This window comes from Esox lucius, chromosome 15 (genome assembly GCF_011004845.1).
Source record: "Esox lucius isolate fEsoLuc1 chromosome 15, fEsoLuc1.pri, whole genome shotgun sequence".
Classification (NCBI taxonomy): Eukaryota; Metazoa; Chordata; class Actinopteri; order Esociformes; family Esocidae; genus Esox; species Esox lucius.
Genome location: NC_047583.1, coordinates 439,806 through 455,156, shown reverse-complemented (window position 1 = coordinate 455,156; position 15,351 = coordinate 439,806). Strand labels below are relative to the sequence as shown.

The 15,351-nt window shown below is 44.6% G+C and overlaps 1 protein-coding gene across 7 annotated transcripts in view; it reads left to right on the top strand.

The window, feature by feature from the left end:
- kif13ba (kinesin family member 13Ba) overlaps positions 1–15,351 on the top strand; it is a 69,288-nt gene extending 53,937 nt beyond the window's left edge. For 3 of the 7 annotated variants that reach the window (XM_029125419.2, XM_029125420.2, XM_029125421.2), the window contains exons 32-39: positions 1,385–1,537; positions 1,804–1,881; positions 5,683–5,736; positions 5,916–6,039; positions 7,292–7,461; positions 8,498–8,563; positions 9,128–9,824; positions 10,492–15,351. In XM_029125419.2, the coding sequence (XP_028981252.2) occupies positions 1,385–1,537; positions 1,804–1,881; positions 5,683–5,736; positions 5,916–6,039; positions 7,292–7,461; positions 8,498–8,563; positions 9,128–9,824; positions 10,492–10,700 (1,551 nt within the window). In that variant the 3' untranslated portion in view covers positions 10,701–15,351. Of the gene's footprint in view, positions 1–1,384; positions 1,538–1,803; positions 1,882–5,682; positions 5,737–5,915; positions 6,040–6,185; positions 7,060–7,291; positions 7,462–8,497; positions 8,564–9,127; positions 9,825–10,491 lie in introns of those variants that run through there. The other 4 variants (XM_029125422.2, XM_029125423.2, XM_029125424.2 and 1 more) reach the window with 4 other exon arrangements.

The window sequence follows — 15,351 nt, the reverse complement described above, 5'->3', positions numbered from 1 at the left end:
CTCAGGTGTTATGAGAGCCCAGGTTGCTCTGATAGTGGCCTTCAGCTCTTCTGCATTGTTGGGTCTGGCGTATCCCATCTTCCTCTTCACAATACCACATAGATTTTATATAGGGTTAAGATCTGGCGAGTTTTCTGGCCAATTAAGAACAGGGTCTTTAAAACAGGTACTGGTAGCTTTGGCACTGTGTGCAGGTGCCAAGTCCTGTTGGAAAAGGAAATCTGCATCTCCATAAAGTTGGTCAGCAGCAGGAAGCATGAAGTGCTCTAAAACTTCATGGTAGACGGCTGCGTTGACCTTGGACCTCAGAAAACACAGTGGACCAACACCAGCAGATGACATGGCACCCCAAACCATCATAGACTGTGGAAACTTTACACTGGACCTCAAGCAACATGGATTCTGTGCCTCTCCTCTCTTCCTCCAGACTCTGGGACCTTGATTTCCAAAGGAAATGCTAAATTTACTTTAATCAGAGAACCTAACTTTGCACCACTCGGCAGCAGTCCAGTCCTTTTTGTCTTTAGCCCAGGCGAGACGCTTCTGACGCTCTGTCTTGTTCAAGAGTGGCTTGACACAAAGAATGCGACAGCTGAAACCCATGTCTTGCATACGTCTGTGCGTGGTGGTTCTTGAAGCACTGACTCCAGCTGCAGTCCACTCTTTGTGTATCTCCCCCACATTTTTGAATGGGTTTTGTTTCACAATCGTCTCCAGGGTGTGGTTATCCCTACTGCTTGTACACTTTTTTTCTACCACATCTTTTCCTTCCCTTCGCCTCTCTATTAATGTGCTTGGACAAGAGCTCTATGAACAGCCAGCCTCTTTAGCAATGACCTTTTGTGTCTTGCCCTCCTTGTGCAAGGTGTCAATGGTCATCTTTTGGACAGCTGTCAAGTCAGCAGTCTTCCCCATGATTGTGTTGCCTACAGGACTAGGCTGAGAGACCCTTTTAAGGCCTTTGCAGGTGTTTTGAGTTAGTTGATTAGAGTGTGGCACCATGTGTCTTTTAATATTGAACCTTTTCACAATATTCAAATTTTCTGAGATACTGAATTTGGGGTTTTCATTAGTTGTCCGTTATAATCATCAAAATTTAAATAAATTAACACTCGAAATATATCAGTCTGTGTGGAATGTATACATTTTACAAGTTTAACTTTTTGAATGGAATTACTGAAATCACCTTTTTGATTGATCTATTTTCATGACCAGCACCTGTATGTTGACCTGCCTAAATCACACGATGTGACTATTGTGGAAGCTGAAACGATATCGTGCAACCCAACTCTCCAGACTATCCCAATCTCTCTTGCATGTCTGTATGTGTCTGTCTTCTGTCTGTTATGACAGTGTGTTGATAGATGTTTTCTGTTGGTCCTAGGACGCCCAGGGCTCAGAGGACAGGGAGATGCTGGCTCGTCTCGCCGCCAGTGCTGAGAACCCTAAGTCAGCCGACAACGAAGCGGCCATTGAGAAATACCTCCGCAGTGTCCTGGCCGTGGAGAACATCCTGACCCTGGACCGCCTACGACAGGTTCCTACACACGGTTCTGGCCCCATAGGCTCCACTGACAAACTTCCTGTACAACTACATTACAACCACTCTGCTGATTTACAGTCAAAGACTTATCATCAGTTAATTATGTCAGTCCTCTGTGTAGCGGTATGACAAAACTACATGTCCACCTCAGGATCCCAGAAACACTAAATGCTGTATTGTTATGCTAGGTTATAGGACCAATGTTTCTGTGTGTGTGTGTGTGTGTGTGTGTGTGTGTGTGTGTGTGTGTGTGCGCGCAGGAGGTGGCAGTGAAGGAGCACCTGGCAGGTAAAGGGCGGGGCAACAGACGAAGTCTCAGCTCCCCCAGTGTCCACAGGGTAAATCATCCTACAGATAAACACCTGGGGTTGGACATGTTTCAATGATAGCAAGCCAGTTTATTTATACAGCACAATGCATGTACTTTACAAAGAAAAAGAAAAATATAAAAATACAATAGTTTAAAAACAAATACTAGAATAAAAACGTCTGCTTTACATAGAATAAGAAAGTAGAAAAATTCTAACATAAATGGTAGATTCCATGAGGAAGCTATATAACTATAAAAGCTACAAGGCTAATAGTGTGGTTAAGTTGAAACGCTCAGTCATAGGCACGTGAAAAGTGTTTTTAACCTGCATTTAAAAAAAAAAATTATGTTTGGGGCACGTCTAAGATCTTCTGGTAGTTTATTCCAGTTGTGTGCTGCATAACTGTTAAATACAGCTTGACCATGTTTAGTTTGGACTCTGGGCTCTACTAGCTGACCTGTGTTCATGGATCTAAGAGCCCTGCTTGGTTTATATTCTTCAAACATCAGAAATGTATTCCGGTCCTAAACCATTCAGAGATTTATAAACTAAATCACCACTTTGAAATCTATTCTGTAACTGACTGGAAGCCAATTCAAAGATTTAAGAACCGGAGTGATGTGCTCTGTTCTTTTGGTACTGGTTAACATTCTAGCAGTAGCATTCTGAATGAGTTGTTTTACAGTCTTTTTCTGGAGTCCAGTTAAGAGGCCATTACAGTAGTCAACCCTACTAGAGATAAAAGCATGGATGAGCTTCTCTTGGACTTTTTGGGACACCAAGCCCTTCATTCTGGCTATATTTTTAAGATGATAGAATGCTGTTTTGGTAGATTGAGTCATCAGAACACCAAAATTACGCACTTGGTCTCTGGTTTTTAGGGCCAGAGAATCCAGCTCTTTACTAATACTAGTTATTTTATTTTTGTTGCCAAACACAATCTGTTTTATCTTGGTTTTATTGTAGACAATTTTGGTTCATCCAGGCATTTATGTGCTTTATACAGTGACACAGTGAGTTTATTGAGCTGTTGTCATACGGTTCAAGAGCCATATATATTTGAGTATCTTGTGCATAGCTGTGGTAGTTAATGTTGTTCTGTAGAATTTGGCCCAGAGGTAGCATATAGAGATTGAATAGAAGCGGTCCAAGTACTGATCCCTGTGGAACTCCGTATGTCATAGCCACCCTAACATGATTGCCAATGGTGACAAAGGAACTCCGGCCATTTAAATAAGACCTGAACCAACTAAGAACTGTCCAGGAGAGTCCTACCCAATTTTCCAGCCTATCTATAAGTGTTCTATGATCTACAGTGTCAAATGCTGCACTGAGATCTAATAGAACCAGAACTGTTATTTTATCTGAATCAGTATTCAGCCATATATCACTTAAAACCTCTGTCAGCCCTGTTTCAGTACTGTGGTGAGGTCAGAAACCTGACTGAAATGTGTCTAAGAGACTGCTTGAGTTCACAAAATTGCTGAGTTGATTGAAGACAACCTACTCAATGATCTTACCTATAAAAGGGAGATTTAATACAGGTCTATAGTTGTTCAATATAGATGCATCCAGTGTTCTCTTTTTTAATAGGGGCTTAATGGCAGCTGTCTTTAGAGATGTGGGAAAATTATAGCCATCATGGATGGTGACAGCATCAACAATATAAAAACATGTTTTATGTTTCAACTTGACTTGATTGAGAGACTGAGAAACTAGTCCGGCAACAGCCAAATTACCTGTTGAGTAATTACCATAGTATGTTAAACACATAAGGTAGAATAGAGGGGCTGGACGTATATCAACAATGTACACTGTTTTTTTTTTTACTGTACATTGTGTAATTTGTTGATAACAAAATGACCTAACAATGTTCAATGAAAAACAAAATCACCAACCGATTGAGGGCTGGATTTATACTTGCGCCGAAAATCAAAGTAAACAGTTGAAATCACAGGCTGTTCCAACTTTCAACACACAATGTGACTCAGTAGTGTGTCTGGCCCCCACGTGCCTGTATGTACTCCCGACAACATCTAGCCATGGTCCTGATGAGACGGTGGATGGTGTCCTGGGGGATCTCCTCCCAGACCTGGTTCATGGCATCAGTGAACTCCTGGACAGTCTGTGGCACTACTTGGCGGCGTCAGATGCACTGATACATAATGTCCCAGAGGATATCAAGTGGATTCAGGTCTGGGGAACGTGAAGACCAGTCAATGGCATCAATGCCTTCCTGCTCCAGGAACTGCCTACACACTCTGGCCACATGAGGCTGGGCATTGTCCTGCACCAGGAGGAACCCAGGGCCCACTGCACCAGCATAAGGTCTAACGATGGATTTGAGCATTTAATTCCGGTACCTAACAGCAGTCAGGTTACTGTTGGCTAGCACATGGAGGTCTGTGTGACCCTCCAAGGATATGCCTCCCCAGACCATCACTGACCCACCGCCAAACTGGTCATGCTGGATGATGTTGCAGGCAGCATAATGTTCACCACAGCGTCTCCACACTCGACTGTCACATGTGCTCTGTGTGAACCTGCTCTCATCTATGAAGAGAACAGGGTGCTGGGCTATGAGCATAGGTCCCACTAGAGGACATCGGGCCCTCGTGCCACCCTCATTGAGTATGTTTCTGACAGTTTGGTCAAAAACAAGCACACCAGTAACCCGCAGGTCATTTTGTAGGGCTCTGGGAGTGCTCCTCCTGTTTCTCCTCGCACAAAGGAGAAGATACCGGTCCTGCTGCTGGGTTGATGCCCTCCTACGGACCTGTCCAGCTCTCCTGGTGTAACGGCCCGTCTCCTGGTATCTACTCCATGCTCTTGAGACTACTGGGAGACAGAGCAAACCTTCTTGCGACAGCATGTATTGTATTGATGTGTCATCCTGGAGGAGCTGGACTATATGTGCAACCTGAATGGGCTGCAGATACCGCCTCATACTACGAACACACCAGCAAAACTAAAGAAGAATCGGTCCGGTAGGATAAGGAGAGCAATTTTCTGTGGCCACTACCTGCAAATCCATTCCCTTTCTGGGGGTTGTCTTGCTGTTGCCTCTCCAGGGCACCTGTCACTTTCATTTGCACCAATCGCTTAAGCTTCCTAACTGGACAGATTGATATCCCCAAAATGTAATTTACTTGGTGTTATACTGTGATAATTTCTTTTTTTTTGGAGCCGAATACAGTAGATAGAAAGAGCAGTGAAATCAATCATCTTATTCATATACAGCAGGGCTGCTCAATCCAATTCCTGGAGATCTACAATCCGGGAGGTTTTCTCTTCAAACCAAGTTGTGACTAACCTGACTTAGTTTTTCGTACAGCTCATCATTAGAATCAGGAATGCAAAACTAGGGTTGTAGAGAGAACATACAGGATGGTAGCTCTCCAGGAACAGGATTGAGCAGCCCTGGTCTACAGGCTTGGAGTTCCATCTCAAAAAGTCGTACAAGAATTTCCTACATATAAACCCAGTAAGACTAACCATCCAGATGGGGGAAGTCCAAAAAATGCTGATACTTCTCTGCTTTACTTGACCAAAGTTTAGACAAAATACCAATTTGCAAACTGAAAAGAAAACTTAAAAATATATGGTCCCTATTCACATTGTGGCTTCTGTAACCTGTTTCTAACAAACTTCAGTAACGTGGCATTATTATTCCTACATTATTCCTACAGATTGACTCATCTATGCACATCTGAAAGTTTTAAACAGCAGTCATGGCATCCATCTTTTTCTCCCTCATCCCATTTCTCTTCCTCATCCCCTATTTCTCTCCCTCATCCCCTCTTTCTTTTGCTCTTCTTCTCTTCTCAGCTTTCTGGAAGCAGACAGGACCTGTCCTCAAACTGCAACCTGGAAGACAACAAGGTGAGAATTCCCGGCCTTGTGTTGGAAGCGAAACCATCTAAAACACCTTCAGCTGCCAGTGTCAGTCTCCTCATTATGTCTCTCTATGCCTGGTTGGGTCTCCTCATTATGTCTCTCTATGCCTGGTTGGGTCTCCTCATTTTGTCTCTCTATGCCTGGTTGGGTCTCCTCTTCTGTAGAGTCGCTGGGAGAGCCAGCAGGATATCTTCATGACCTCGCCCCAGTTCAGCCGCACCATGCCTCGCCCGACCCCCTCCCCCTCGCCCCCCACTGTGCCCCCACAGAACCAGGAGCCAGACCCAGGTAAGACCCTGACAGCCAAACTGCCCTCCTCCAGCCAACGTCTCATCCTTTCTCCTCTGGTCCGTGAACCTGGCGGACTGGACTACCTCAATATGTCACACTCTGTCCTTCTAAAACTCTATCCTCCCCCATCTCTATCTTTCTAGAACTCTATCCTCCCCCATCTCTGTCCTTCTCTGTCCTTCTAGAACTCTATCCTCCCCCATCTCTGTCCTTCTAGAACTCTATCCTCCCCCATCTCTGTCCTTCTCTGTCCTTCTCTGTCCTAGATCTATCCTCCCCCATCTCTGTCCTTCTCTGTCCTAGATCTATCCTCCCCCATCTCTGTCCTTCTCTGTCCTAGATCTGTACTCCTTCGTCTCTGTTCTCCGTCTCTGTTCTCCTCCGTCTCGGTCCTTCTAAATCTGTCTTTCTAGATCTCTGTCCTCCGCGATCTCGGTTCTCCGCCTTCTCTGTCCTTCGCGATCTCGGTTCTCCGCCTTCTCTGTCCTTCTAGATCTGTCCTTTTCCATCTCTGTTTTCCATCTTGGTCCGCCTCGACATCTGTGTGTTTTAAACCTCTGGTGTGTCCATCAGTCCTTCATACTAGTGTATGTTCTCATCTTTAAACTCTGTTTTCATGTGGTGGGGGAGGGGTTTGGTTTGTTTGTGTCTACACACATTATACATACATTATAATATTGCCTGTTTCTTTTCTCTCCGTGATGTAATTTTAATGGTTGTGTGATCAAAGGTAATTAATCATTTAGATTAATTAGCCATCACCTATAATGATTATAATCAACAGATTATAATTTTATTACATCCTAAAATCTTTAATGAATTATTTGTTTTCTCTCTGACCTTATCCAGCCATTTCTTCTTCATGTGTCTTTTTTAATTGTCATTTCTTGGGTTTGCATTTCAACTTGCTGTCTTCTCACACCTACCCTCCTTTCCAAACCGCCGCCTGTTCCTCCTTTTTTCCCTGTCTTCCTACTGTTACTCCCTCTTCTCTCTCCCCTCTCCTCCTTCTGCTACTCCCTCTTCTCTCTCCCCTCTCCTCCTTCTGCTACTCCCTCTTCTCTCTCCCCTCTCCACCTTCTGCTACTCCCTCTTCTCTCTGCCCTCTCCTCCTACTGCTACTCCCTCTTCTCTCTGCCCTCTCCTCCTTCTGCTACTCCCTCTTCTCTCTCCCCTCTCCTCCTTCTGCTACTTCCTCTCCTCCCCTGTTGTATTTGCTTCTCCTCCTCTTTCACCATTCTCCCCTCAGGTCGTTCAGGGCTTGCTGCCTCTTATCTTTCAGTCAAAGCCCTGGTGATGCCCAAGCTTCTCAAGTCCCTGTTCCCCTCCCGCGATGACAAAAAGGAGCCCCTGCGCCCCTCGCCTCACTCCCTTCAGGTAGGGAACCTGGAAAACTGTGGCCTCCAGCTTATTCAGCAGGTGGGCTGCAGATGATGGTCAAATTCACTGGATCTGTCACAACCCTACTGAAGCCTTTTTAAAACATTGTTTTCATTATTCACAGGAATTCACAAAAATGAAAAATAAAAAGTATATTTTCCCATTTTCTTGTGAACCATCAAATAAGCTACAGCCCTCCTTTAAGCCAAAACACCAGTCTAAATTGGAGCAAAGAAAAACTGTGTGTATTACATTATTTCCTAATGACATGAATATTTTTTCATCCTTCCATCATGGATTTACCAGGTGCTCATTTCCATTAAGGCCTTTCATCTACATTTCAGTGGAGGATGGTTTTTCAAGCATTCAGAGAATTCCCATCTAGAACTAGTTCATTTTACTCAGGCCAATGAGACATGTTCTGTCCATGAGGAAGGCAGGCAGCTAACTCTAAGGATGTTTAAAATGAATGTGTATGTAAATCACCAGCTGGTGGCACAATAACAGTTTCTAATGTGTTAAATATAATGAGACAGATTAAGCATCGTTAAATGTTTTCTTGTTTATACAAAATTGCTGTTACTGTAGCTTTTTTGGTTCTCTAATGTTCTATAACAGCAATGGAAATGTAACAACCTGAAGGGCATTTCTTGATGTTTGGGAGGAAATATTTATTTTAATCTTAATTTTCTTGAATGTTTAAGAGGATGAACAAGAGGTCATTTCCTCCTCGTCTTGCCAGGACAGGTTGATCGGTTATTTATTATAACATGTATGTGTATATGGAAGTCTTAGGTTGCTGATGAGTGTATGGTTTTTGCCCAGCCAAGAGTTCTGTTTAATTTCCATATAGACAAGATTATTGCAATTGCAATTTCGGTCAAACCTTTACTACATAATACCACAATGGATTTAAATATTGTTTCCGAGCAATTATAAGAGCTGAATATTATCGACAGTGCTTTTTGGCATTCATACTCTTTAATTATGGACAATGTGAGAAAATACCAAAGTATTTCTGCTAAGTGTTTTGTCATTCCCATTGAAGATAATGATGTGTTCTGTCCTTCTCCAGCAGCATGTGCCTCGTATTGTCATGCAAACCACCAGCCCTGAAGACAACAAGATCCGGATAGAACCGGTAAGAACCCTCTGTCTGTCTTTCTGCTCTTCAACAATCCTTCTGTCTGCTCCCCTGTTTGATGTTCTACCTATAGTTTGGCAGATATCTCACTTCTTAGTAGTTTGGTTGAGGTCGGTTCTTGTATTAACATAATCTGAATATCAGTGTTAAATTGTAACACTTTTTAATCTTTTATAACTTTGAACCAGATTGACAAAGGGTCCTTTTCTTGAAAGGGGTCCTTATTAATTTCCAAACACTCCCCAGGATATGTAGTTACTGCAATATCAATTTATGGTTGGAAAGACAGGGGACCTGATGATGATGATGATATACTGGTTGTGGTAGTGGTTTTGATGAAGATAATTGTGGCGATGGAAATAGAGGTCATTTTGATCATGATTTTTCTGGTGGAGGAAGTAGACATGTAATTTTTTTGTGATTCTTGAGGTAAAGGTGGTATTTGGTGTGGTCATGATTTTGGTGGTGATGGTTGTGGTGATAGTTCTTCCAGGAGGTGGGTTAGAGTTCTTAATTCCCTGTCGTTGTGGTGTGATTGGTTTTACCGTGATTTCCCTGTAGGTTGCTATGCTAGGAAGGACCGCCCTGATCCCGGCCCTGACCAATGACAAGTGGTCGGAGTCCACTGAAGCCCCTCCTTATCCTGTTCCATCTTCCCAGCATGACTGTCATGACAACCCCCTCAGCCCTATCAGCGAGGCCTCCAGCGGTTACTTCTCCACAAGCGTTTCCACAGCAACCTTGTCGGAGGCTTCAGGCGTGGCCGGTGGTGAACACACCCCCACCCGCCCCTCCTCCTCCCCCCTCAACCTCATTGAGGAAGGGGTGGGGCTAAAGGGAAGTGACGCTACTGACACTACATTACCCAGAACTCAACGGCTAGCTGACCGGAATGGTGTTACTGCTGCCTCTCCTCAGCTTGACAACACCTGCCCTGGCCCTGGTCCTGGTGTCACCACGGGCAGCCAGCCCTTCTCCGTGCTGAGAGTGTCCACGTCTGACCTCAAGTCATTCCAGCATGGTGTCCAGGGGGAGGAAGAGGAGAGTGGAGAAAGACAAAGTGGACAGGAGAGTCTGGAGAGACTGGAAATCATTCTGGATGACGATGAGGCATGCCGTGACTATGTGCTCCCTGATTGGCTGAGAGAAGGCGTGTGCGTGACTGTGGGAACCAATAAGGGCGGGACCGTGCGCTACGTGGGAAGCACTGAGTTTGCAGAGGGCTTGTGGGTCGGGGTGGAGCTGGACTCACCCTCAGGTGTGTCTGCCAGGCTGCGCGTGCGTGTGTTTCTGCGAGGCTGCGCGTGCGTGTGTTTCTGCGAGGCTGCGCGTGCGCGTGTGTGTTTCTGCGAGGCTGCGCGTGCGCGTGTGTGTTTCTGCGAGGCTGCGCGTGCGCGTGTGTGTTTCTGCGAGGCTGCGCGTGCGCGTGTGTGTTTCTGCGAGGCTGCGCGTGCGCGCGTGTGTTTCTGCGAGGCTGCGCGTGCGCGCGTGTGTTTCTGCGAGGCTGCGCGTGTGTTTCTGCGAGGCTGCGCGTGTGCGCGTGTGTTTCTGCGAGGCTGCGCGTGTGTTTCTGCGAGGCTGCGCGTGTGTGTTTCTGCAAGGCTGCGTGTGTGTGTGTGTGTGTGTGTGTGTGTGTGTGTGTGTGTTTACTATGAAGTATTATTAATATATTTCTTATGGCACCATAACAAATTGAATTTGCCTTAAAATACACATCGCTTGTCCTCATCAGAGCAGACAACTCAGCACTAAAATGTAGATCCCCCCCCCTCCTCTCTTTCCTGCCCTCTCCCTCTTCTCTCTCCTTCATCCTCTCTCCTCTTCCACCTCTCCACTCTCCCTCCTCTCTCTTCTTCTACTTCTGTCTTTCTTTTCACTCCTCTTCTTCCACTTTCTCTGTCACTCTGCCTCCTGTTCCTCTCTAGGTAAGAACGATGGCTCCGTAGCTGGGCATTACTACTTCCGCTGTAACCCTGGTTACGGTGTCCTTGTGCGTCCAGACCGGGTGTTCCAAAGGGAGTGTTCCACCAAACAGAACCAGGAGAATCGGCGCAGCAGTGAGTTCTACCAGCCCGTTTTACGGGGAGAGATCACTAACAGAAGAGGGGAGAACCGCAAGTCGTGGAGCAGCTGAATCGGAGAGAAACTGTCCTGGGTGGCGGAGACGCTCACCCTCACACCCCTCTCTGTTTTAGTCCGGTCCAACCAGAACTCCCAGGGGCTCCTTCACCCTCACACCCCTCTCTGTTTTAGTCCGGTCCAACCAGAACCCCCAGGGGCTCCTTCACCCTCACACCCCTCTCTAGATCTCTAGCTATGCAATACTACTGCATCTACTTTCCAGTTCCCAATCCTCCCATGGCTGCAGTTGTAGTTCACTGCTCTGTCCTCTCTTGGTCCAGACAGCCCTGTCTCTCACCACAGGGAAACAGCTGTCTGTATTCGACTGGCTGCTGTGGCTCTGTATCCCCAGCAGTGGTGGCGCCCCCTGTAGCATGGACCTGGCACAGCACCTGAAGGCTTCCACAGCTCTAAGACAGGACCCACCAGGAAGCCAATGGACACGTTGCTTCAAGGGTCAAGTTTCAGGATCCAGAGTGATCACTTCTGATGTCATCTAACTCGGGTTACTTAGAGAATCCTTCATATAAAAAAAAACATTTGAAACCCCATCCTTCTTTCTGAATGGAAATGTCCGTTTTGGTCTCACCTCTTTTTGGAATGAAATGGTCCCTTTTACCTAAATTAAGGTATTGGTCCTGATATTTGAACAGTTCCTGTACCAGTCTCCCATAAGAAGTCATTTATCTGAAACGATCAGTTCTTCCAGAATGTGCCTTCATAATTCATGAGGTTTTCTTTGTAATATATTATTTAGTGGTTTTATTTCATGCACATTTCTCCCTCTGTTGATCTCTGATTATTCTGTCTTGTGTCACCTCTGAGGTGATCAGGGAATGCATGGATGTGGCGCTGTGGTGTGTGTGTGTGTGTGTTTCCTGCTGATCTGAAAGGCAAGGCACTGGTTTGTTTTATATTGTAAGACGTCAGTTTAAGGATGGTTCAAATATTAGGACAAACCCAGTGAGAAACCCAGTGGTTAATAGTTGGTTTGAAACCCAGTGGTTAATGTCTGGTCCACTGGGAAGGTTCTGCAGTGTAGAGGTTGATACATAGTAGAGGATTCTAGAACGGTTTGAGGAAGTGGTACCTGGTCTGATCTGGCCTGGTCTAGCCTGTTCTAATCTGGTCTGATTTAGCCCGGCCTGGCCTGGTTTAGTCTGGTCTATCCTGTCCGGTGTAGCCTGGTGTGGCCTAGTGAGATTGCAGGTGTTTTCTTAACCCTGTGGTGATGTGTGGAGCAGAAGTTGAATGGAAGTTTGGATCTGGTATGTTTTCCTGCTGGTTGATGATTTATGTTTGGGGGATACATAGGTTAGGGTCAATCCTCTGTTCACCAGACCTCTTTAAATAGTGATGTGATTTGTGATGACAGTCATAAGAAATGAACGGATGTCAGGTTTTTATAGTTTCAGATGTTTTATGAGCAGTTTAGTTTGTACTCACATTCCAGGATGAAGGATGTGGAGCAGAAGACAGACACTAGAAATTAAATTTAAAAAATGGTTCGTACCCTGAATTTACTCTGAGATTAATCACATTTTTAGTAGACATTCCATTTTTATCTGACAATAAAGGTTAATGTGATTTTAAGTTAATTAAAAATTAACATTGTAGAGGCCACATGTTGAGAAGCCAAGGCACATTTTGTGATGGGATGCAGAATGTTTTTAAATTAGTCCATTCATCAAGTATGGAGCTCATAGAAAATATCAAAGATATACCCTTCACCTTAACATCATAACATACTACGATGTTAAAGACTATCATGATTTAAGCCTGCATTTGCCATGTTAGGCCTCTATATTTGAAGGGTTATATAGACATGTAATACAGAATGCCTTAATCATGTGGAATAGAAGCCTCTGACGTTTGACTGGAAGAAGTTGTTGATTGCACAAATGGTTCTATGAGATGGTGCTGCTATAGCCAATGTAATGTGTGTAAATTGATCCGATCACTGATATTATAATCCATACTGGGATTTAATCTTGATTCTAGTCTTGATCTTTTGCCGTCTCTGTGTCACTGGAGATGGCAGGTAGTACGGTTAAGCTTTGTATGGCTTGGTGAATGGCCAGTTGGGATCTACAGTGGATGGGATAAGACATTCAAATACATGGGATTTAATGAGTTGGTTTTTAAATAATTTCCTGTGCATTTTCTTCCCAGTAATGCGGCCTCGACTTTCTATAGAAAGTGTTTTTCAAATAAGTTTCGTAAAGCCTACTATTAGATTATTATTTCTTTGTATTTCAAATTCCTGGTTTAATAGCTTTTTGTTTTTTCCATATTTCCCAAGTGTAATTCCAAATACATTCCAACATTAAACTATGCCTACTTGTTTTAAAACACTACGAAAGCAAACAAAAATCCCCTAGATATTTGAACCCAGGTCTGGTTGAGCAAAGGATTTATTAATAATTGTCATAGTTGCTCTTCAAGAACTTCACCCCAAGTCTCTGGGAATCTTAACATTGCTGACGGAGTTGCTAGATGGTGTTTGAAGTGTTGTCGGGGTTTAATTTGTCGAGCCTACGCCAAGTGGTCATCGTGGTAATAACGGAACAGAATTGTGTGTGTGATGAAGAATGTGGCAATAAAGGAACGCAGTTGTGTGTGATGAAGAGTGTGAGTACAGGTGCTGTATGGAATGGATTTGGCCTTGCTTTTGTCGCCTCTGTGCTTTTTACACAGAGACCGAAGAGTGTTTGAGATCAATTCAGGCTTCTCTATTTTAGTGCCTCCCTATTTTATCAGGACATCAGATGTGCAAAGGTAGCAGTGTTTCAGACATTATTTAGTAGCATATTTCATACTGTTCGTCTTTGACAAGACGCTCCATATTTCAGCGCTGATGCGGTCTTCACTTTCGGAGACAAAATACAGATGAGCTGGTTAACGGAACGGGGCTGTTCCCTGTGGATCATTAATGTTGACTAACACAGTATATGGATGGAATGTTCAGGATAAAGCCCGGTTCACCATAGCCTTTTCATGTCATGAGTAATGACAGAATTACCCTAACCATGTCATATGAGGAGTAATGACAGAATTACCCTAACCATGTCATATGAGGAGTAATGACAGAATTACCCTAACCATGTCATATGAGGAGTAATGACAGAATTACCCTAACCATGTCATATGAGGAGTAATGACAGAATTACCCTAACCATGTCATATGAGGAGTAATGACAGAAGACACTACTAGACCTAGAACCTTCCAAACGTCTTTAATGAGTGGAGCTATTGGAAGAGTAGTAGGGATCAAATGTAACATCTAAAAAAACAACTCAATTCCTAAACGTTATTGTTATTTTCAGTTATATTGTGGTAAACCTGTAATCACTTCGCAAGAAATAAAAGTGTTAAAATCGCGTGTTTTCATCACACGGCTGCTTCGCTGGTGTCATTTTAACATTGTGTTCGTGCAGCGGTGTTAACATACCGTAAGGTCACCGCAGCTAGCTTGAACTGCCGCCGATGAGGTTCTACAAATGGTTCAAATGTTGTCGAGGAGGGTGGTCGTGTGTTGCGAAGCGAAGGATGAGAGTTTGCGTCCAGAGTGGCGCTCGGCGAACTGCCAGGGGACGAATCGATACTGTTAGCAGCAGCATGTTGGGCATCGCAGTATGGGGTAAGGCGAACTGCCAGGGAGGAAGCTATACTGTTACGGTGCACGTCCGTTGATCCGGCGCCGCCCGTTTGAGTGGTTTCGGCGCGTCAAGAAGTTGGGCCACGGTCAATATTATGCAAATGAATCCGGTTAACGCCAGGCTCCAATGGATGTAGAGTCTTTCATAAACAAGATAGTCTTCCTTGCTGGTCCGTTGTACTGCAACGGTACATGTGGAATAGTTTTGCTCCATGTGAGAAGTTCAGCTACCAACAGGAGGAAAAGCTAATTATAGCGGGGAACAAGCGCAATATTGCTTAGAGGATGGTGGAGATTTTTGGTGACTCAGGTCAGTTTTATAAGTTAGCTGTGTTGCTAAATGTGATGATAATTTAGCATTGAGTTGTTTGTTTTATATGGCAGCACCACATAAATACGGTGCCTGCTAGCATAGTGCTCATTATAACGGGTGTTTTTCTTTTTCACCCCCCCCCCCCCCTTTTTTTTGGGGGGGGGGGGGTTGGTTTCATGTAAATTAAAGTTGACGAAAGGATGTCAACACAGCCCTCCCCCGCCGAAAACAAACCCTCACAGCGGATACGTCCAGTAAGCAGCCATCTGGGGCAAGGCAGCGCGTTTGCAGGCGAAATCGCGCCGGGACAGTGGACTTGCACCATTACACACAACAAACCTCATTTGCATAATATTGACTGTGGTCCAACTTCTTGACACACCGGAACACCTCAAGCGGGCGCGCCTGACCAGTGGACATACAGGATGTTGGGCGTCGGGTTCATTACCCTGGCTGCCATGACAACATCTTCTGACTAGCCAGTGACAACTATAGTGACGTAAATCCTATCACTGTTTAACCAAGGAAAGACATATAGTACTCTGAATTCTTGAACTTGAATGATGAAGGACTGTGTACTATGCATTTGTCCATAAAACATGCAGTTTCAACTTCCAAGTGTTACAATGGCTCTGCTCTCCTCTACAGGCTCACAACCCCATGTGTGTTTTGTTTTCCTGAATCAGATCCAGG